The following is a 24,406-nucleotide window of genomic DNA, read 5'->3' as shown; positions in this document are numbered from 1 at the left end:
CTGTAGCGATGGCCCCAACCAACAGATACGAAATGGCTGTCAGCCAAGAACCCGGTGGCCCGAGCGAAATAGGAAAACGAAGACTGAGCTTCAAATCTCGCACCCAAGTCTTCATTCAGTCTTGAGCCGCTTACTTCACTCGTCACGTGGCAAAGCCATTGTTTTTCTGGGGTTCCTTCCTTCCCGATCTGGACGGAGAAGAGGTGCATGAGCACTCCAGTTCCAACGGGCATGGGCGCATAGACAGAGGAAGCAGAGCAGACGTACATCGTGAAACTGAAAATGGGGACTTGGCTCGGATCTAGCGTGTGGTTAGTAGAGTTTGCTCGTTCGAATGAGTGCTCCCTGCTGAACCACCTCGGCCCTAGGATGCTACTTCTTCAGTAAGGGCCCAAAAACAAACACAAATCTCAGCGGATCATATCCTGTACATGATAAGCACACTCATACCCTGTGCTCTGCTCACAAGACAAGCAATAGGTGTAGTGTGTCATGGCTGTGTAGCTTGTGCATTCGAATCTTGTGTTGTAAACAGAAATCACAGGATTTTTTTCCCCAGAAAAGAAAAACAACATGGCAACAACGATTGGTTCAGATTACCAATTGGGTATCAAAAGGTAACCAGGAAGACTCTGCAGTGAACCATTACAGTGTCTTTATCTAATTATGCGTTAGCACAGGCAATGCGCTAGAACTTTAGCTCGGAAACATAAAAGCACGGTCCTACAAAAATGGGGTTTTCTATTGATGCCTTGAATAACATATAGCTTACCTATAGACAAAAAAAATAAAAAAGTAATTATGTTTCGGAACCAGGCAAAACCAGATTGCTGTGCCATAGGAAGGATAGGCAACCAAAAGTGACACCCAAGCATAGGTTCAGATATGAAGATACTATTATCAAAAAAGGCTTTTGCCCCGCTTTATATATAAAGGAATGATCAACAGCATCCAATACAAATGCACACCCGCACAACACATCCAAACACACCCAAGGCAAGATACATAGGCACTAAGCGCAGCAACACCATCCCTAGCACTAAGCGAAGAAGTGAAGCCTCATATGACGAGCCGTGGGCTTCAAGGCGACGCCTTCAGGAAGGGGACGACACCAGAGTGCCGCCACCGCACGATCCGAGGATCAGAGTTTCCCCTGGAGCAACACGATAGGCAATGAGAGCCGCGGCGACACCTTCAAGAAGGGAACGAGCTTCACCGCTGCCGGTCCGTCCGAAGATAGAGCAGGTTTTCACCCCGGCTACCATTCACCGCCACTGAACGCCACACCCCAGCTACCACGCCGCCCACACGACCGTGGCAACTGGGCAGCACCAAGCCACAGGCTCTACCCATGAGCACCGCGGACCCACCACCAGGGCCGCCGCCCTGGCATCCAAGACCTTGACACCACCTCACCCGAGATTCGCCGCTACCCCAACCAAAGACACGAGCGGAAAGGATCCACCTTTCGACCCCCTGGGCTGCCCCCAGTGCCGAGACCCAATAGGCCGGCCAAACTGGCCTCCATCGCCCCGTCTGGCGGCACCGGGCGCGAGACGAGCTCGGTCCTGCTGTCGGGCGCGAGACGAGCATGGTCATGCTGCCGGGCGCGAGACGAGGTCGATGCTGCTGCCGGGCGCGAGACGAGGTCGATTCTGCACCACCGGGCGTGAGACGAGCGATGGACCGTGATACGTCTCCAACATATCTGTAATTTTTTATTGTTCCGTGCTATTATATTATCCATCTAGGATGTTTTATATGCATTTATATGCTATTTTATATGATTTTTGGGACTAACCTATTAACCTAGAGCCCAGTGCCAGTTTCTGTTTTTCCTTGTTTTTGAGTTTTACAGAAAAGGAACACCAAACGGAGTCCAATTGGCGTGCCAATTTTTGATGATTTTTTATGGACCAAAAGATGCCCCCGGAGTAAAATATTTGGGCCAAAAGAGTCCCGAGCCATCCACGAGGGTGGAGGGCGCGCCCTACCCCCTGGGCGCGCCCCTGCCTCGTGGATGACTCGAAGACCCCCCTGGCGTGAGACCGACACCAAAAATTCCTATAAATACATAAACCCCCGAAAAGAAACCTAGATCGGGAGTTCCGCCGCTGCAAGCCTCTGTAGCCACCAAAAACCAATCGGGACCCTGTTCCGGCACCCTGCCGGAGGGGGGATCCATCACCGGTGGCCATCTTCATCATCCCGGCGCTCTCCATGACGTGGAGGGAGTAGTTCACCCTCGGGGCTGAGGGTATGTACCTCTAGCTATGTGTTTGATCTCTCTCTCTCTCTCGTGTTCTTGATATGGCACGATCTTGATGTAACGCGTGCTTGGCTATTATAGTTGGATCTTATGATGTCCCCCCCCCTCTATCTTTTGTAATGGACTGAGTTTTCCCTTTGAAGTTATCTTATCGGATTGAGTCTTTAAGGATTTGAGAACACTTGATGTATGTCTTGCGTGGGATACCCGTGGTGACAATGGGGTATTCTATTGATTCACTTGATGTATGTTTTGGTGATCAACTTGCGGGTCCTGTGACCTTAGGAATCTATGCATAGGGGTTGGCACACGTTTTCGTCTTGACTCTCCGGTTGAAACTTTGGGGCACTCTTTGAAGTTTTTTGTGTTGGTTGAATAGATGAATCTGATATTGTGTGATGCATATCGTATAATCATACCCACAGATACTTGAGGTGATATTGGAGTATCTAGGTGACATTAGGGTTTTGGTTGATTTGTGTCTGAAGGTGTTATTTTACTACGAACTCTAGGGCTGTTTGTGACATTTATAGGAATAGCCCAATGGATTGATCGGAAAGAATAACTTTGAGGTGGTTTCGTACCCTACAATAATCTCTTTGTTTGTTCTCCGCTATTAGTGACTTTGGAGTGACTTTTTGTTGCATGTTGAGGGATACTTATATGATCTAATTATGTTATCCTTGTTGAGAGAACTTGCACTAGTGAAAGTATGAACCCTAGGCCTTGTTTCAACGCATTGCAATACCGTTTTTGCTCACTTTTATCATGAGTTACCTTGCTGTTTTTATAATTTCAGATTATAAAAACCTATATCTACCATCCATATTGCACTTGTATCACCATCTCTTTGCCGAACTAGTGCACCTATACAATTTACCATTGTATTGGGTGTGTTGGGGACACAAGAGACTCTTTGTTATTTGGTTGCAGGGTTGTTTGAGAGGGACCATCTTCATCCTACGCCTCCCACGGATTGATAAACCTTAGGTCATCCACTTGAGGGAAATTTGCTACTGTCCTACAAACCTCTGCACTTGGAGCCCCAACAACGTCTACAAGAAGAAGGTTGTGTAGTAGACATCAAGCTCTTTTCTGGCGCCGTTGCCGGGGAGGTTAGTTCTTGAAGGTATATCTTTAGATCTTGCAATTGAATCTATTAGTTTCTTGTTTTATCACTAGTTTAGTTTATAAAAGAAAATTAAAAAATGGAATTGAGGTTGCCACATATGGTCCATCTTTTTAATGTCTTTCGTGAAAATAAGGATTCCGATAATTGTGTCAAAGTGTTAGAAGAAGAATGCAATAAAATGTTTAGCATACAATCTTTGAATGATGAGCATGATTGCAATGTTGGTAGTATGAACTCTTTGAATATCCATAGTACTAATGATGATTGCACTAGTCATGATAAAAATATCTCTTATAAGCATGTCAATTTTTGTGGAGTGCATAGAGCTTGCAAACACACATCAAATAGGGGAGATAGATTTTGCAAGAGGCATAAGTATTTAGAAACTAAATGGTTGCAAGAGAGGCTAGATGCTTGTGCTGAAAATTTAAAATTTCTTTGCCATCCTTGTGAACTTTGCAATGAACGTGATCATTTAAATCTCCAATGCAAATTATTTCATGATCGAATAGTGTCCAAAAATTGTGATGACTTGATTCCCCTTGCGCATCATAATGAACTTAGTTTGCTTGTGGGTTATGAACAAATGAAACGTATAACTAATGATCTTCCAGAATTTCTTCTGGATAAAGTTCTTGATTTTGATCTAGAGGAAATTTATATGTATTGTGCAGTGAATTGCATTGAAAATCCTTATATTGTCAATTACATAAAGACAAGAAAACAAATAGAAGATGAAAATAATACTAATGAAAGGGACGAGATTTCCCAATATCCTCATATTCTTTTCTTATGATGAATCAGGTAACGAGGAGGAGCTTTCTATTCAACCAATCTCATTAATAAGGAGCTCCAAAAAGAGGATTAAACCCACACATGATGCGAAGAAGAAAAAAAGGCGAAGAAGCAAAGGTAAAAAGGTATCCCTTCCAAATGATGTTGCTCCTATTACTCGTTGTGATGATGATAATTGATATACTATTGGTGCTATCCATACTATTAATGATGAGACTGATTATGCTTATGATATGCAAAGGCCCAAGCTTGGGGATGCTATGTTTGATCAGAATGACATGTTTGAGAATTTATTTGCTGCAATTAATGTTTGTCCCAAGCTTGGGGATGCTATGTTTTATGAAGATGATATTTTTAAATTTCCCAAGTTTTTATATGCAAATTTATTACGATGATAGCATGCCTCTTATTTATGATGATTATATTGATGAATGTGGGTTTGGAAGAGTGTCAACTTTAGGAAGTAATGATCCCACTATTTTGGAGGGTGTTGAATCTTATTGTGACAATTATGAAAGTGGATTTGGAGAGGTCATGACTTTATTTAATAATGATTCCACTATCTTGGAAGAGGTTTCTATTGATTATGATGAGAACAAAGTTGCTACTTATAATGATTATTATGATGACACTTATGCTATAAAAAGTAGTGATGACTATATTTATAAAACTTGGCATGATTATGATTACCCTTTTTCTGAACATTACTCTTTTAATGTGGAAACAATTTATAGTATTCGAGTTTCTTATGATACTCCCACTATTCCGAATGAGAATAATTTTGCTTATGTGGAGAGTAATGAAATTTATATGCTTGTGCATCATGAAAATAGTGCTTTATGTGATAGTTATATTGTTGAGTTCATTCATGATGCTACTGAAATTTATTATGAAGGAGGAACATATGCTTGTAGGAATTGCAATAATATCAAGTTTCCTCTCTATGTGTTGAAAATCTTGAAGCTATGCTTATTTTGCTTTCCTATGCTAGTTGATTCTTGTTCCCATAAGTTGTTTGCTCACAAAATCCCTATGCATAGGAAGTGGGTTAGGCTTAAATGTGCTAGTTATATTCTTCATGATGCTCTTTTTATATTTCAAATCTTATCTTTTATGTGAGCATCATTGAAATTATCATGCCTAGCTAGAAAGGCATTAAAGAAAAGCGCTTGTTGGGAGACAACCCAATATTCAACCCTAATGTTTTTTTGTGTCCACATGATTAAGATACTGTAGTAATCATGTTTTATAACTTTTGTTTCAATAAAGTGCCAAGTAGAACCTTTGGGAAGACTTGAGTGAAAGTTAATGTGATCTTGCTGTAAAAAACAGAAACTTTGCGCTCACGAGATTAGCTGTCAAGTTTTACAGAAGAGTGCTTTTAAGTTGATTCTTTTTGCAGAAGATTGATAGACAAATTCCTCATGTCCACCAATTTATTTCAGAATTTTTGGAGTTACAGAAGTATTCAAGAGTTACAGATTACTACAGACTGTTCTGTTTTTGACAGATTCTGTTTTCTATGTGTTGTTTGCTTATTTTGATGAATTTATGAGTAGTATCGGAGGGTATGAACCATAGAGAAGTTGGAATACAGTAGATATTACACCAATATAAATAAATAATGAGTTCACAACACTACCAAAAGTGGTGATTTTATTTTCTTATACTAACGGAGCTTACGAGTTTTCTGTTGAGTTTTGTGTTGTGAAGTTTTCAAGTTTTGGCTAAAGATTCGATGGACTATGGAATAAGGAGTGGCAAGAGCCTAAGCTTGGGGATGCCCAAGGCACCCCAAGGTAATATTCAAGGACAAACAAGAGCCTAAGCTTGGAGATGCCGCGGATGGCATCCCCTTTTTCGTCTTCGTTCATCGGTAACTTTACTTGGAGCTATATTTTTATTCACCACATGATATGTATTTTGCTTGGAGTGTCATGTCATTTTATTTTGTTTTGCTTGCTGTTTGAATAATATCCCAAGATCTGAATTAAATGTTAGAGAGTCTTCACATAGTTACATAATTATTCAACTACTCATTGATATTTACTTATATCTTTTTAGAGCACGGCGGTGGTTTTATTTTGAAGAAATAGATGAACTCTCATGCTTCACTTATATTATTTTGAGAGTCTTTTAGAACAGCATGGTAATTTGTGTAGGTTATGAATTTAGTCCTAATATGATGGTCATCCAAGAGGGATATAACAAAAACTTTCTTATAAAGTGCATTGAATACTATGAGAAGTTTGATTCCTTATGATTGTTTTGAGATATGAAGATGGTGATATTAGAGTTATGCTAGTGGAGTAGTTGTGAATTTGAGAGATACTTGTGTTAAATTTTGTGATTCCCGTAGCATGCACATATGGTGAACCGTTATGTGATGAAGTTGGAGCATCATTTATTTATTGGTTGTCTTCCTTATGAGTGGAGGTCGGGATCGCGCGATGGTTAACTCCTACCAACCCTTCCCCTAGGAGCATGCTGTAGTACTTTGTTTTGATGGCTTGTAGATTTTTGCAGTAAGTATGTGAGTTCTTTATGACTAATGTTGAGTCCATGGATTATACGCACTCTCACCCTTCCACCATTGCTAGCCTCTCTCGTGTCGCGCAATTTTCGCCGATACCATACACCCACCATATACCTTCCTCAAAACAGCCACCATGCATACTTATTATGGCATTTCCATAGTCATTCCGAGATATATTGCCATGCAACTTTCCACCATTCCATTTATTATGACATGCTCCATCATTGTCATATTGCTTTGCATGATCATGTAGTTGACATCATATTTGTGGCAAAGCCACTGCTCATATTCTTTCATACATGTCACTCTTGATTCATTGCACATCCCGGTACACCACCGGAGGCATTCACATAGAGTCATATTTTGTTCTAAGTATCGAGTTGTAATTTTTGAGTTGTAAGTAAATAAAAGTGTGATGATCATCATTGTTAGAGCATTGTCCCAGTGAGGAAAGGATGATGGAGACTATGATTCCCCCGCAAGTCGGGATGAGACTCCGGACGAAAAACAATAAAAAAAGAGGCAAAAAAAGAGAGGGCCCAAAAAATGAGAGAAAATGAGAGACGGGGCAATGCTACTATCCTTTTACCACACGTGTGCTTCAAAGTGGCACCATGATCTTCATGATAGAGAGTCTCCTATTTTTGTCACTTTCATATACTAGTGGGAATTTTCATTATAGAACTTGGCTTGTATATTTCAATGATGGGCTTCCTCAAATTGCCCTAGATCTTCGTGAGCAAGCGAGTTGGATGCACACCCACTTAGTTTCTTTTTGAGCTTTCATACCCTTATAGCTCTAGTACATCCGTTGCATGGCAATCCCTACTCACTCACATTGATATCTATTGATGGGCATCTCCATAGCCCGTTGATACGCCTAGTTGATGTGTGACTATCTTCTCCTTTTTGTCTTCTCCACAACCACCATTCTATTCCACCTATAGTGCTATGTCCATGGCTCACGCTCATGTATTGCGTGAAAGTTGAAATTTTTTGAGAATACTAAAGTATGAGACAATTGCTTGGCTGAAACCGGGGTTGTGCATGATTTAAATATTTTGTGTGATGAAGATAGAGCATATCCAGACTATATGATTTTGTAGGGATAGCTTTCTTTCGCCATGTTATTTTGAGAAGACATGATTGCTTCGTTAGTATGCTTGAAGTATTATTATTTTTATGTCAATATTAAACTTTTGTTTTGAATTTTATGGATCTGAATATTCTTGCCACAATAAAGAGAATTACATGGATAAATATGTTAGCATTCCACATCAAAATTCTGTTTTTACCATTTACCTACTCAAGGACGAGCAGGAATTAAGCTTTGGGATGCTTGATATGTCTCCAACGTATCTATAATTTTGGATTTTTCCATGCTATTATATTATCCATCTAGGATGTTTTATATGCATTTATATGCTATTTTATATGATTTTTGGGACTAACCTATTAACCTAGAGCCCAGTGCCAGTTTCTGTTTTTCCTTGTTTTTGAGTTTTACAGAAAAGGAATACCAAACGGAGTCCAATTGACGTGCCAATTTTTGATGATTTTTATGGACCAAGAGAAGCCCCCGGAGTAAAATAGTTGGGCCAGAAGAGTCTCGAGCCATCCACGAGGGTGGAGGGCGTTCCCTACCCCCTGGGAGCGCCCCCCTTTCCTCGTGGATGACTCGGAGACCCCCCTGACGTGAGACCCACGCTAAAAATTCCTATAAATACATAAACCCTTGAAAAGAAACCTAGATCGGGAGTTCCGCCGCCGCAAGCCTCTGTAGCCACCAAAAACCAATCGGGACCCTGTTCCGGCACCGTGCCGGAGGGGGGATCCATCACCGGTGGCCATCTTCATCATCCCAGCGCTCTCCATGACGAGGAGGGAGTAGTTCACCCTCGGGGCTGAGGGTATATGTACCAGTAGCTATGTGTTTGATCTCTCTCTCTCTCTCTCTCTCTCTCTCTCTCTCGTGTTCTTGATATGGCACGATCTTGATGTACCGCGATCTTGGCTATTATAGTTGGATCTTATGATGTTTCTCGGGTTTTGGTTGATTTGTGTCTTAAGGTGTTATTTTAGTACGAACTGTAGGGCTGTTTGTGACACTTCTAGGAATAGCCCAATGGATTGATCGGAAAGAATAACTTTGAGGTGGTTTCGTACCCTACAATAATCTCTTCGTTTGTTCTCCGCTATTAGTGACTTTGGAGTGACTCTTTGTTGCATGTTGCGGGATACTTATATGATCTAATTATGTTATCCTTGTTGAGAGAACTTGCACTAGTGAAAGTATGAACCCTAGGCCTTGTTTCAACGCATTGCAATACCGTTTTCGCTCACTTTTATCATTAGTTACCTTACTGTTTTTATAATTTCAAATTATAAAAACCTATATCTACCATCCATATTGCACTTGTATCACCATCTTTTTGCCGAACTAGTGCACCTATACAATTTACCATTGTATTGGGTGTGTTGGGGACACAAGAGACTCTTTGTTACTTGGTTGCAGGGTTGTTTGAGAGAGACCATCTTCATCCTACGCCTCCCACGGATTGATAAATCTGAGGTCATCCACTTGAGGGAAATTTGCTACTGTCCTAGAAACCTCTGCACTTGGAGGTCCAACAATGTCTATAAGAAGAAGGTTGTGTAGTAGACATCAGACCGCAACTGGGAGAGGGCCAACCCTTGGACGAAAGTAGCGCCCCGGCGACGAGGAGAGGAATCGAAGGCCGATACAGGCCGCCTACGCGTCAGCCGATGCTGGAACATGCCAGCCGCCGCCACAGCCGACCTGCCAAGCACACCACGGTGAGCCACCACCACGCCGTCGCAGCTCACCCCACGCAACCACCGCCGCCACCACACGCCGGCGGTGCCGAAGCCTACACCCCGAGCCGCCCGCCATCGACCAGGGCCAGAACCAGGCGGATCTAACCAATCTCACCGGGCACCCACCGTTGCGCCCCCTTGCCCTGCCCAGCAGCCACTGAGAGGAGGAAGAGGGAGCCCACCAGCTGTCACTTCGCCACCCCCGCTGGCAGAAGCCCACAGCAGGGGCAGCCGCCCACGACCCGCACCGCCCCGGCCCGCAGCCCCTGAAGCTAGATCTGGACGACTGCAGCAGCCGCCGTAGCTGGCCAGGGCCGCACCTCCATAGCACCGCCAGTCACACCGCCGACCAGACCCCGGCGCCGCGCGCACTGGACCTAAGCCGTGCTACCACGCCCGTCGTGAAGCGCAGCATCCCGGCGAAGAAGACTCAGCCCGCGCCAAGACCCCGACGCGAGGAGACAAGGCCTCCCCCCCACACCACCGCCGCCACCGGCGGGGCTTCGCCCGACCGCGCCCTCTGGCGGCGGCGAGGGAGGAAGAAAGGGAGGAGGGGGGCCTGGCGGCAGCGGTAGGGCTAGCCTCCCCTGTCGCTCGCGGGAGCGCCAGTGGAGGTCGGGGAGGAAAGCGGCAGAGGTCCGCTCGTTAGTCCTGTTTGCCAAACAGTCATGAAGATACTATTGCAAAGAACTGCATTTCATTTCACTGAATATACATGTCCACACCAAGAGAACAAATGAATTTTGTTGCCCTGTTTTCGTACCACCCATCGAAACTGCTACAGGTTGAAGCTACAAGGGAAATAGTACTAGGTGTGGAAAAACAACCATTCTCTCTTCCTTATAGCATTACTAGTGAGAAAGTGGCTACAAAGAGAAACAAAAGGCACGATTCATCTCAAGCTTCTCCCTTTCTGATTCTTCCCTTGAGAACAAGAGTCTCCAATCGCGGGCAGATGATTTAGGCTCCTGATTCAGTCTGCCCACGTGCTTGCGAAATACCTGAAAGCTTAGCATGGCTAGATTGCAAACAAGTGCTCATGTGCAAACAATTATTGAAATCCTCATGAACTTCAGGCAGAGACACTTCCAACAAACTTATCAAAGTAGCAAGCTAGCGATTGAGCATAAGCTTAAATAGCAACTCCTATTCATTGCCAATACAGAATGGGTTCCATTTTATGAGAGTGGACAGCATCAACAATATAGCAATCCAGTTTTTGAACACAAGTCACTAGGAGGTTTGACTTCAATGTCAAGAACAACAGAAAACAAGAGAAGTTAACAATTTTATTCCTTTCTGAACCTTCCAGAGCAGGTATCTAGTCAAATTACCTCATCATGGCCCAGAATTACTCTCATCACATAATTATAGTCCTCACTGGCCAGTGGCCGAAGTGTTTCCTATCTACTTTAGATTTGTGGAAGCCTATCTGGATCTTGGTAGGGTAATTAAAAGAATGGGCAAATCTGAAATCTAGATTGTAAAGCTAAATAAGAGTTCAACTCCAGTGCAAAGAAGTCTTCACATTCCAGTCATTGGAAAAAAATTGTAGTGTCTAGGGGATGTGGGAGGGAATGGACTCACGCCAAAGAAATGATCCGAGGATGCGACTGATACTCAAGCTATCAATATTGCATAGGTAGTAGCACGATTAGCCATTCTGCATTCTACACATGAATATGGAAGCACTGCTGACTATTTCTTCCTGCTTGAGGATGAACCTTTGATCTTTTGAATGGCGGCCCTCTCTCTTTTTCTTTATTTCTTTTTTTGATTTTTGTGAGAGAGGCATCAATATTGATGAAATTTGCAGGGTCAATGACAACAAAGCGCTTTTGAGTCTTCTGTAACTTGATGAGTGTGCTTATGGAATAATCAACTACTGGGGGATAGCGAGAGATGTGCTATATAGGTAGGTAGGTATGGTGTGACATATGGAAGAAATCATTTATTTTCTTGTATTTGTATATGTATACCAGCAGAGTTTGTGATATCCTGATGAGGGAATGCAACGCCGGTTGTTGAAGAGGCTAGCAAACATAAGTTACTCAAAAAGAATGACTGGATTTCAAAGACTTCAGACTAGAGGAACATCAAACTTAACAATACGCACTAAAAATTCAGATTGCAATAATCAAAGGCGAATGAAATATGCTGTTTTTGGCATTGGTGGGACAGAAAAAATACTCCGGATCAAGAAAAGAATAAAATCACCTTCACCATACTAAACTCAGGAGGTTCTAGGAATAAAAATTAGCAAGCTCGAGTCTTTTTGTTCAATCAATGTTCATCAATCACCTAGTAACAAGTGTTCTCTACCTTTACAACTATATGTATCAGCTCAAAACTCTCTTGTGTTATTTAATTCAGCATGACAATCATCCAGAGATTATGAGAGTGCTCAAAAGCTAGACTGCCAACTTATGAAGGAAGCAGGAAGTTCTCTAACCTAGGTCTCATGAGGCAATAAGAGTTTGACAATTGCACATTGAATACAACCTATCATAGCTAAAGCGATCATGAATTTCAGCAGGGGTTTACCAACCTTTCCACATATGTGCTACTACTGCATTGTTGAATTCCAAACCTGTCCACAGGCCACATCTATCAAGCAAGCAAGAAGCTTAGTTCAATCTAAAAATTTTGGAACTTGAGATAAATACACGAGTAACCATTTAGACTTTTACAAGGATATGGATAGAAAACATTGGGCATACCAATTAATGACAGTCCAAGATTTCAATTAGCTCCAGGCAACACACAATCACTCTGATGGTATGAAAGGTATCCTTGTAAAGGTCCTGTAATTAACCAAATTTCATTAAGAAACAATAATTATGACGAATGGAAGAGCACCTTGTATCAGTATCAATGTAACACCGAACTGAAAGAAACTGCAAACCGTAATTTCAGTAGCAAATCAGCAATATAACAGTTATTTCACCATTATGATCCTCCGCCGAACAAGCTAAGTACACCAGCGAGTCTTATTGAGCGACGATCAAACTGTAACTGCAAATTATCTTGAAACCAACCAGAACAAGCATAAGAACACCTGCAAAAGAAACAAATAAAATGTTGAATTCATAATAAAATTGTTCATGAAGGAAGAGAAGGAAATCCTGAATGGGATCGGCTGAGGATCACGTTCGTTTTCTTGATATTTCTCAGTTCAAGAAAAAACATCTAGGTATCAGTAATATCATTGGAGGAGTTGAACATGTACTTACCAGATTTATCTATGATTTACAGCAAGAAGATGCCACACAAGATCCCCATGTGCGAACTGAGGATTCGACAAGGCTAAAAAATGTACAACTCCAAAGTCGCAAGAGAACCTGTAAAGAAGATCAAAAAACAGTGTTAGATTTTGCAGTAATGAGGTAAACCGATCCAAAATATGACTTGATATGCGAGATCAGGAAAAAGCAAGGTAATGTGGTATTGGGATCAACAGGAAGCTTTCTTTTTACCTTGGATTAGTCTAGTGCTCTAGTATGATTTTCAAGATAGTTCCTGATTAACTGTTGTTCTAGCTCCTCGATGATGCAACATGGTGCTTAGTTCTCGCAAATCAATGCCAAAACAAGCACTGAGAGCATCGCTGCTGTACAACCTATCAATGTTCCATGGTAAAACTGTTTTCACCACTCAAATGGCCCTTTCTCAAAATTGCACTATTCTGAAACTGCTGCTCTCTGCGAAATCCCTGCAGATCCAGTGCTCATATGAAATAACACTGAAGAGACTACAAATTTCATGTCCAACCTTGCATGACTTTGTCCGTCGACTTGATGAAGAAATGGGACTTTCTCTTCTCCCTCCACTTGTTTCCTTGACAAACACAAGGAAACCTGCACAACATGCCAAAACAAATGGTGAATACATTATACGCCCTGGGATGGAAAGAAGAAAAAGAAAACTAAAATCCTAACAGTTGACAGACACATGGAAACCTGCAGCAAAAAACAATGGTGAATCTGAGGGAACAAAGAACTAGTCCTGTGCTACGCCAAAAAGGAAACAAGGTAAGTTTTGAGAATAATTAAAATTTCGCATGATCTCTGGACAGATACCAATAGATACAATATCCTCAAATTAGGATAACAAGGTTAATTTTGTACAGACGAAAGGAAAAAAAATCTCACTTTCGTGTATTATTCTGCTAGGAACACACTCTCGTATTTTGTGTACTGAGTACTGACCAATTTACATAAGCATAATGGCAATAAATTTTCACTTGAATAGACAGGCTCTCCAATTGTTAGTCACACACTCGTATATTAATAAAAACCATGCGCTCAAGAGCACTGATTTAAAGTAATAGAACTAGGAGCAATTTTTATCAGACAGATAACAGTAAGCAGATACTTCTTCAGACAATTTGCAGGTACTTACCATATTATGTACATGAAGAAAATACCACACGGGACCCTCATGCACTGCTGTCCATGTATGGAGAGAATCCCAAAAGGGTAGAAGAATGCACAACTCCTAACAGAGAGACTCAGAATAAGAGGTAGACCAAACCGAAAGAAAAAATGAGTTGGCCTCTGTGGGATTAGGAAAAAGCAAGGGCAATAGTGGAAATCAGGAATAGGTACGAGTAAGGGAGTGTCTGTTACCTTGGATTAGCATTCGGGATGGTTCCCCTTAACCGCCTGCACTACTTTGATACCTCCTCGTTGCGGCACCCAATGACAATTAATTGTCGAAGTGAACTTGGGAGGCCTTCCTTAGGCAGCGAGAGGAGGGCTGGACAATCGTAGATCTGTAATGTCTTGAGGTTGGTGAACTTGTTTAGCCCTGCAGGGAGGTGTTCCAGCTTGCCGCAATTCCAAAACTCAAGTTGCTGGAGCGAGGTGAGGAGGTGAAAGGCCTCCTCCTGCTCCTTTGTGAAGCGTGTCATCCTCGAGTCCCCATCAAACTTCAAGTCGGTGAGGGAGGAAGAGAGGAGGCTACAGAGAGCGGGCGTACCGAGGAAACCTTGGATGTCATCTGTGTCGAGCTTCTGCAGTTTGGATTCTGTCATCCCCCACATGGGATTGGGATCCCACCCACCAAAGAAATTGGGGCTTTTAGAGACTTCTAATCTGCTGAGCTGGCCCCGAGTAAGGAGAGGCAATAGGCCCTCGCATCTTAAATCCTCTCCGCAGTCAGATATGTTTAATCGGGTGAGAGAGGTGAGGTTTGAAGGGTCAGCACGCCCTTCACGGACGTAAGTTGCAGGTCCAGCAGGGAGGAGGGGAAAGGGTGGCGAAAAGAGGAACCTTCTAACCAAAGGGTAGTTAGGGCTTGGAGGGCTTCGAGGGAATGAACTACCAGACCAGCATTGTGGATGTCCAACGCCTGCAGAGAGTTGGAGAGATGTGCAGGGAGGAGCAACAGCCCATCATCATCCACCGTGTTCGCCTCCTCCTCCACATCTGCTATTTCTTGCTGCTCATCTTTTGTTTGTGTATCATCAATTGTAACATCTGAATATGTTGACGATGACACTGGTGCTCTTGTTTGCTGCAAATCCACCCCCACAGCAAACTGTGTTATGTTTTCACAACGATATACTTCCAGTGTGGACAGCTTTGGGAGGTGAGACAGGAACTGTGTCTATTCCTTTCCACTAGGACCAGACCATCCAATACTAATGTACTCAATAGGATGCTGCCATTCGACTCCACTCTGAACTTCTGATGGCACCACCCCAAGATTTGAAGACCATGCCGTAAATTTCTTCAATGAGGTCAGCATTAGAAAATACTTCAACTCTAGAGATGGGCAATTAACAATTTTCAATTCCTGAAGCTCTGTTAATTTACTGAATAGCAACAACTGATCTAAGTTATGCAGACCACCCTTTCCACTAATTTCCAATGATAGTCCAGAAGATGATTTTGAGTAGACCAACTTGTCCGGTAATTCTGATCCCACATCACGTATCTCGACAGAGCATAGAGATTGAGTCCATGGGATAGGAGGTAGTAGCAAGACTTCAGGGCAGTTTTGAATCCTAAGCTCTTCTAATTTGGGAAACCAATCTATGTTACAATCTTGTTTCAGTGGGTAAACAATGTGGCTTGTACATGGCAACTCTGAGAGTTGAGGGCAATCTTTAATAATCAGTACTTGCAAACAAGGGAACAAATGACCAGCCCCTGGTACCCATTTTTCAAAATTCTCTAAGCCAATGAGTGCTATGTTTACTAGCTTGCAGAAGCTTTGCTCTAGAGGAAATTCCTTTATTGTGGAAATATTCGACAATACTAGTTCACGAAGATTCCACATCTTCCCAAATGAAGGAAAAATATCCCAAGAAACAGAGAAGAGAAGGAGAGATTGTAGAGCCTGAACAACCAGGTTATCACCCAGCCATGTTGGACAAGAAGGGCCACGGTGTCCTGTAATTCTCAGCTCCTGAAGATTTCTATGTGGTTGAAGGCTCTCAAGAACCACTACTTCCGCGCCAGGCTCACTATTAGGGCGCGCACTATCCCAAGCTAGTGTTAATTTGTGCAAGTAGTCTTTCTGTATTAGTTTTGCTTCAACCGCTTCTTCTTTCGTGTGTATCTTCTCAAGGTTATAAATGCTAACTTCCCTTAGCTCGGTAAGATGCTCTAGTTGATTGAGTTCAAACCCTTTGATTTCCTTATTGACTGCAAAAGCCTTTAACTCCTGTAAGAGTTTTAGTTTCCCCACATTATAAATACCCAAAAGAAGCTCATCCTGTTGGGCGAGAAAATGGCATAATTTTGCAAGGTTACTCATGTCTCTAGGTAACAGAAGAGAACCATACCATTCTTGTAGATCCAAAATCTTCAAATGATAAAATGTAGATAAAGTCGTTGGTAAATTCATATGGCTCATAGAAGTACCTAGCTTTAGGTATCGTAGGTGCAGAAGTGATGAAAAGTTATGCAAAATGGATTCCAAGGGGTATGATAATGTGGCAAACAAAGAACATGGAGAGCATTTGCTTCCATGAACAAATCACCCAAAATGTTGACAGAACTTTTGTCTCCTCCTCCAAATATAATTAATGTTTGCAAGTTTTCAACCTTCAATTTTGCCTTAAGTTTCATTAACTCACTCTTAAATTTTTCATCAGTTATCCCATTACTATCATCTGGACCATCTATTACGATCGACAAGTGACGGATATATGGCCGAATTTCTATTGATCTCACATTAGAGTGATGCAAACTAAGATATTCATGAGATGCAACCTTTAAAGCGAAATCATGCAATAGATCATGGATGACATAATGCCCCTCGGTTTCATCTTTTTTGAAAAATCCACTGTTCACCAAATCATTTAGATTGTCCAGACCTACATCTTTAATTGTTTTATTTTGATCACCGGGATGTAAAATATCTAGTCCTATCCAGAAATGAATGAGTTCTTCACTGTGAAACTTGTAATCTTCAGGAAACAAAGCACAACTAGAAAAACATTGTCGCAGATGATAAGGTAGATAATCATAGCTAAGTTTCAGTGCAGGCATAATGTCACCCTCACCGGTCTGAACTTCCCATTCTCTACTTTCTAGGACTCTTGTCCAATGATGCACATCAAGGTGGTTCCTCAATAATCTACCAACAGTTTTTGCTGCAAGAGGGGACCCCTTTAGCTTTTCTGCTATTTTATCTCCAATATTAAGCAAGCCGTCATGATCTTTTTGTGATTGCTCATCGCCAAATATGCATGCTCGGAAAAAATTTCTAAACTCACCGTGTTCCTTCAGATCTATTGAATTATCAGTTGTTTTAACCATTTCTGCTATAGCTGGAAACCGAGTTGTAACTAGAATTACGTTACCCTTTGCTTGTCCTTTTGTGAGTGGTACTAAAAGCCTCTTCCAATCCTCAGATTCACACTTCCATATATCATCTAATATAAGCAAAAACCTTTTAGAATTTAATCTTTGTTCAATCAACTCTTCCGCTCTACCCTTTTTTTCACCTTCCACACTAGGTATAGCTTTTTCAATATCTTCAATAAGCTTATTAACAATGAAGTTTTGGGACACACATATCCAGATCTTGATCTGAAAATGTGTTTTCACTTCTTGGCTGTTATATATGTGTTGTATAAGAGTTGTCTTCCCTATGCCACCCGGACCAACAATTGGCAAGATAGTTAGGTTATCGCAACTATATTTATCATCAGTGATAATATCTATGATTCTCTTCTTCGCAGGGTCCCTCCCGTACAATGTTGATTCTATAATGTCAGAGGTGGTGGTGGGAGGACTCTTGGGAATGTCTGTGGTGGTAGTATGATTAGAACCCAACAACTCAAGATTAAGAATAACTGTTACCTTTGCACATAAGGGCTGCAGTTGCTCTACAATATGCTTCATTCTTGTAGATAAATCCACCCTATCAAACTCTAATTTTCGTGCTTCCTTCACATGCTTTTGCTGTGGTGCCTTGCGTATGCAGGCACCACAAAGGACTGACTTGCCAGAAACATCATCATGAACGGGTGGGAAGGATGAGCAAGGGAAGAGTTTACCGACAGTACGCACGGTGTTGAGAGCACCAGAAGCAAGCTTGCGAATGCATCCGCTGGCCTCCCCATCAGCTTGGTCTGTGTTTGGGACCAATGGGGTATTGCCACTTGCAGTTCTCCCGGCACATGGCCAAGTGCAGCACTGAACTTGCTGCCTTGTATCTTCTTCCGATCTCAGCTCCCCGGGATGACGAGGGTTAGCAGCAGCACACGAGCGTGCAGAGCACCCAAGCAGTTTGCCAACAGCTTTGGCGGTGTGGTGAGCGTGGAGGAAGAGGTTGCATACACAACCCTTGGCATGTTCATCAGCAGCCTCCGAGGTGCGGTAGAGACCGTCCTGGATGCGGAAGTAATCCAGCTCATCCAGCACGTCCTCGGCCCCGTACGCTAGCTGCCGCAGCTTTTGCAGCAGCTCGTTCAGGGCCGGGTTGTCGATCTCCCTGCCACGGGTGTTGTTCAGCATCCCCTGCACGTACAGGAGCTCCATCTTGAGCGCGTCGACGTTGGGACCGAGATCCTTGCTAGCAGCCCAAGCCTCCAGGAAGCCATCTGAGACAGGGCCCAGTGCCTTGCCTACCACCCACCACGCCGCACTGACGGCAACGTCCATCGGCCCTCACGCTGCAAACCATTAGCAGAAGCAGTTAGTCCCAAGTTATGCTGATATCACATGGTGCTGCTAGAGTAACTAGAAAGAAAGATTTACTCACCGGTATGAAGTATGAACTCCCTTGCCGTGAAGGCAGGCGATGTGATGCGACAGAGGGAGCAATGCCGGAGAGGGTGTTTGCTGTGCAAACTGCAGAGAGATGTGTAGGAGTGACAGAGAAATGCAGGACGAGGGGGATATAAAGATGTGAGTAGCGTCGAGTGAATTCATTTGAGTGGTTGGGATCAATAAAATAATCCCTGCCAATTAACTAAGCACTCAGTGATGCGGTCTCAAATAAAATTAAGACTTGGGTTCAGACCTCGCACTGGCTCTCCTAGCTAATTTTTGTGCCAGTGGGGATCATGGGAAGTAACTAATCGCTGGGGTCCCTCGGCTGGCCCTGCCTCCCTTTGGAAGTTAATTTCTTGAGGTGCTACTTTGTGTTAATTGTCATGCAGCCAAATTAGCGAGAAGGACATGGAACCTTGTGCTAGTGTTGTATAAACAATGATGTTCCTCCCTAGCTGTGTTACTCTGATTCAGTTACTACTGTTATTCTTCTCTTGTTAGTTGTTACTGAAGACGATGGCAGGTGTACACTGAAATTTTGACTTGGTGAAAACTTGGAGATTAATTAAACCACCCGCGGATAAAGCTGGGTAGGGCAGTGACAGTGAATCGTTGTCAGCTATGTGGTGAGTAGTAAAAGTACGAGGCAGGGCCAGCCGCGGGACCCCGGCAACAACAACGTAGCGCTCAGTTTTAGGCCTCGCTGGTGTCGTACGTGATGGATGGACTAACTGCCCATGACTGTTTATTTTACTGGCTGAAAGCATTTGGGAATAAGCCACGCTGCAGCGACGCGATTATGACGATGCTCCCTGTGGGCGGCGGCCTCAAAATCTGATGTATAAAAAACCCAAAGCGGCGGTCGACGTGTAATTGTGGGAGGGGAGAATTTACAAGGGCACCTGCAGGCGCGTGCCAGCCAGTTTTGGTGATGGCTCACCATCGTGGCAATCAGGCAGTGTTAAGATGCAACTTGCAAATAAAACATACGAGAAAAAACATAGGGCACTGCAAGTGCCCTGAATTTCAAAGGACTGCTAATCAGATCCAGACAAAATCGTGCCATGCAGGAGCGTGCTTATTTTACCGGTCGCCGGTCCGGCCAGCCTGCGAATGGGCTGTTCCCGAACATGATCACGGGGACAGCTAGGATTGCAGCAAAGTTTCATGGGGCGTCAGATTTAGAACAAGAGTGGGTGAGAAAAAAGAAAGTTTAAATGCATGGAGTGGGTCTGAATGATTGGGATGAGAGAGGGTTTATAAAACGGAGCAGGTACTGAATCCTCCAATGGCAGCGCAGACGCATGTGTTTGGGTGATGGGCGCGAATTTTAAAAGAAGAGACGACAGGGTTCCTTTCCAGCATATAGCACCCTTAATCTAGAAAGTAAAACAGCAGATACGACGCTGCTCATACCAACGGAATATTGCGCCACTTGCGTTAATCTAGCTAGTGGCGTGGATTCCCATTCGTATTGGATGGCTTATTAGGCGTTTTATCTTTTGCTTGCACGCAAGTTTGATGCATGCTCGCGAAACAGATTCGAGACCCCATGTACAGTTCAGTCAGAGAGAAATAGCGATGCTACTCATTGGCAATCCAGCCGCTGCCTGTGTGTTTTCCGGGGTAGGACGAGAGATGTTTGGTTTGTGAAATTTCTCATGCATTGCAGCCTCCCAATGTAGCCTGTACTCCTGCCGAAACCCTTGCTTCAAATCAAACTGACAAAACAGAATCCCCAGCAAAGGAAACTAAAGAGGGAACAAAACATTCCCAAATGTTGAAGAAAAACTGCAAAATCGCATAAACTAGGACCTACAGTATATGGAATACTCATTAATCTATAACAAAAACATCCTCACCTTCACGGTTGCAATCACGCCAACACATCTACGTAGTTAATAACAAACCAAACGACCCAAAAGGGGGCCTCCACAGGGGAGAGAAGGGCTAAGAGGGAGATGCGCTTACAGCGTTGCGTCGGATGCGGTGAAGAAGAGCGATGGGAGATGGAGGCCGTAGCTGCCCCCGCCGGTGGTGGCTCCGGCGAAGCCATGGGCGGCCGCCTTGTTTCGTCGTCTTCCTTGTGCGACCTCGTCACTGACGAAATGGGAAAGCTACGGGCTTTGAGCCCTAGCATTTTACTTCTGACCGAACCCAATAAGAGCCCAAGTAACCTACACATCAAGCCCATGGATTACAGCCCAAGGTCGGCGATAGTGTGGGCTCTCCAAATTTGGCTCAAGATTTTTTTTATCGCTTTACTCCTTTTTTAGGGGTTTATCACTTTACTCCACAGTCATAGGCACGCAGGCCTTGTGCGCGGAGTGGGAGTTGAGATCCTAAAGACTAGGGTTAACACCCCCCCCCCCCCCCCCCCGCATTCGGAACTCTGCCTGGCCGGACGTTCAGACTGGTACGAAAGTCGGTGAAGACGACAGATGGCAGCCCTTTGGTGAAGACATCAGCAAACTGTGAGCCGGATGGTACGTGAAGAACACGAGCCTCGCCCAACGCAACACGATCGCGGACGAAGTGGAGATCAATCTCGACATGTTTGGTCCGCTGGTGCTGCACGGGGTTGGTGGAGAGGTACGTGGCGCTGACGTTGTCGCAGTAGATGATGATGGCGCGCGGCGGTGGTCGATGAAGCTCGTGGAGGAGTTGGCGCAGCCAGGTGGTCTCGGCGACGCAGTTGGCGATGGCTCGATATTCTGCTTCAGCACTTGATCGAGAAACAGTGGGCTGACGCTTAGAAGACCAGGACACGAGATTGGGCCCAAGGAACACGCAGAAACCCGACGTGGATTTGCGTGTGTCAGGGCATCCGGCCCAATCAGCATCGGAATAGGCAAGCAGGTCCTGAGAAGGAGAGCGGTAGAACAACAGGCCATAGTGGGAGGTGCCTTGGAGATAACGGAGTATGCGTTTGACAGGAGTGAGATGCGAGGTGCGGGGCGCGTGCATGAAGAGACAAGCCTGTTGAACAACGTAGGAAATATCGGGCCGAGTTAGGGTGAGATACTTTAGGGCGCCGGCGAGGCTTCTGTAGTGTGTGGGATTGGAGAGAGGGTCTCCATCGAAGGCAGAGGGTTTTGCCTTGGTGTCAATGGGAGTCGAGATCGGGTTGCAATTGAGCATGTTGGCCCGATCTAAAATCTCCAGAAGGTACTGCTGTTGATAGAGAAAAAGGCCAGAGGAGTTGCGAGTCACGTTGACACCAAGAAAATGATGGATGTCACCTAGGTCTGACATGGCAAATTCAGCCTTGAGAGAGGTGATGACAGAGGATAGGGTGGAAGAGTTGTTGGCGGTGAGAATAATGTCATCTACGTAGAGAAGCAAGTAAGCCGTGGAAGAGCCGCGGTGCAAGATGAAGAGGGAAGTGTCACACCGAGAGGAGACAAAGCCCAAGGAGAGGATGAAGGACTTGAACCATAGAAACCATGTGCGGGGAGCTTGCTTGAGGCCGTAGAGGGATTTTTGGAGGAGACAAACATGGTTGGGGTGGGAAGGATCCACAAACCCAGCCGGTTGAGCACAGTAGACTATCTCACGGAGATCGCCGTGGAGAAATGCATTTTTGACGTCAAGTTGGTGAATGGGCCAAGCGTGCGCGGTGGCAATGCTGAGGACGACCCGAATCGTGGCCGGCTTCACCACTGGACTGAATGTCTTCGTGTAGTCAACTCTTTCCTGTTGCGTGAACCCTCGAAGAACCCCCCGCGCCTTGTAACGTGCCAAGGAGCCGTCCGGATGCAGCTTGTGCCGAAAAATCCATTTGCCGGTGACCACGTTGACACCTGCAGGGCGTGGAACCAAACACCACGTTTTGTTCTTTACCAAAGCATGAAATTCATCGAGCATAGCATTGTGCCAGTGAGGGTCTTTGAGAGCAGATTTGTAAGTGGCAAGAAGGGGTGAAATGGCGTCAGAGGTGGTGAGTGTGAAGAGGCGACGAGGTTGTGCAAAGCCACGTTTGGCGCGGGTCGTCATTTTATGTGCGTTGGCAGGGGAGCAACCGGAACGACGGGACGACGTGGCGGAGACGGAGTGGCCGGTGCGGAATGCGAGGAGGATTTGGTGGGGCATGCAGGAGAATTGGGGAGCGATTCTGGGATGGATCCGAGGCGGGCTGGCGATCCAAGACGGTCGGTGGGGGAGGTGGGGGAAATATCCGGGAAGGACGCGTGGGGGGAAGGCACGTGGTGGGTGGTGGGGCTAGGAGCATGCCCGGTCGGGGTAGTGGGGGTGCATGGCGCGGCGTGTGGTGCGTGGTTGGGTGGCGATGAATCCGAGGAAGATTGGGGGCGCAGGCTGGCGTCCGAGGAGGGGGGATCCCGATGGGGCTTGCGCGCAGGTTGGTGGCAGGGGCAGGATCCGAGGCAGGATCCGGTGCGGGGGAGGGGGAAGTGGCCGGGCGTGTGGGAGGTTCGTAAGGAAAAACGGATTCGTCAAAAATAACATGACGGGAGACGATGACTTTGCGCGTGGTAAGATCAAAACATCGATAGCCCTTGTGTTCAAGAGGGTAGCCGAGGAGAACGCAGCGTGAAGAGCGAGGGGCAAGTTTATGGGGGCTGGTGGCATATAGATTAGGGAAGCACAAGCATCCAAAGACTCGAAGATGGTCATATGTGGGGTGGGCACCGGTGAGGAAGAAGAAGGGTGTATAAGGGGTGGTGTGAGTGGAAGGGCGTCGATTTATGAGGTGGGTCGCAGTGTGGAGTGCCTCAACCCAAAATGCAGGTGGTAAACGTGCTTGGAGGAGGAGAGTGCGGACGACATCGTTCGTTGTATGGATCATGCGCTCGGCTTTTCCATTCTGGGGGGAAGTGTGTGAGCAGGAGAGACGGTAGATGATGATGTACGTGGAGAAAAAGGAGCGAAGAGAGTTGTTAATGAATCCACCACCATGGTCACATTGCATGCATTGGATGATAGTGTGAAATTGAGTGTAAATGTAAGTGAAAAAGCGTTGAAGAACAGAGGAGGTCTCGGACTTATGGCGAAGAGGAAACGACCAAGAGTAGTGTGAGTAATCATCGAGGATGATGAGGTAATAGGAATAGCCAGAAAAACTCACAACAGGTGAAGTCCAAAGATCACAATGTATAAGTTGAAATGGTGCGGTAGTACAATTATTTGAAGAAGGAAATGCTAAACGGGGTTGCCGTCCTAGTTGACATGAGGAACAAGGAGAGCTTATATGTTTATTACAATCGGGAAGAAAGGTGCTAGAGAGAGAAGCTAAAGTTGATTTTCTTGGGTGCCCTAGACGCCGATGCCACAGATCGCCGGTGGTGGTGAGGAGGGGAGAGAAGCCAGCCGCTCGATCGCCGTAGAAGGGGTAAAGCTGGCCGGAGCCACTGGACGTCAGAAGTGGAGTCCGAGTGGGAAGTGCCTTCACAGAGAAACCAACAGGGTTAAAAGCAACTTCAACATTGTTGTCGCGAGATAATTTGCGGACAGAAATGAGATCCTTAACAATGCCCGGGGCGACAACTACATCACGAAGAGAGAGGGAGGAAGGGGGAAGGGTGGTGCAGCCAGTGCCGATAATTGGAAGGCGATGGCCATTGCCAACAATGATGTTCGATGAA

The 24,406-nt window shown here is 44.7% G+C and overlaps 1 protein-coding gene across 1 annotated transcript; it reads right to left on the bottom strand.

The window, feature by feature from the left end:
- Window positions 1-10,266: 10,266 nt before the first annotated feature.
- LOC109750920 (putative disease resistance RPP13-like protein 1) lies at window positions 10,267-18,921 on the bottom strand. Its single transcript, XM_073509054.1, is given in 11 exon segments — window positions 10,267-12,177; window positions 12,291-12,374; window positions 12,518-12,628; window positions 12,804-12,911; window positions 13,047-13,344; window positions 13,347-13,437; window positions 14,250-14,571; window positions 14,635-14,769; window positions 14,772-16,514; window positions 16,517-18,703; window positions 18,793-18,921. Coding segments are annotated over 6 exon segments (4,572 nt in total). The 5' UTR covers window positions 18,693-18,703; window positions 18,793-18,921; the 3' UTR covers window positions 10,267-12,177; window positions 12,291-12,374; window positions 12,518-12,628; window positions 12,804-12,911; window positions 13,047-13,239.
- Window positions 18,922-24,406: the final 5,485 nt, after the last annotated feature.

The sequence above is a fragment of the Aegilops tauschii genome, chromosome 2 (genome assembly GCF_002575655.3).
Source record: "Aegilops tauschii subsp. strangulata cultivar AL8/78 chromosome 2, Aet v6.0, whole genome shotgun sequence".
NCBI lineage: Eukaryota > Viridiplantae > Streptophyta > Magnoliopsida > Poales > Poaceae > Aegilops > Aegilops tauschii.
This window is presented reverse-complemented; position numbering and strand designations above follow the sequence as displayed.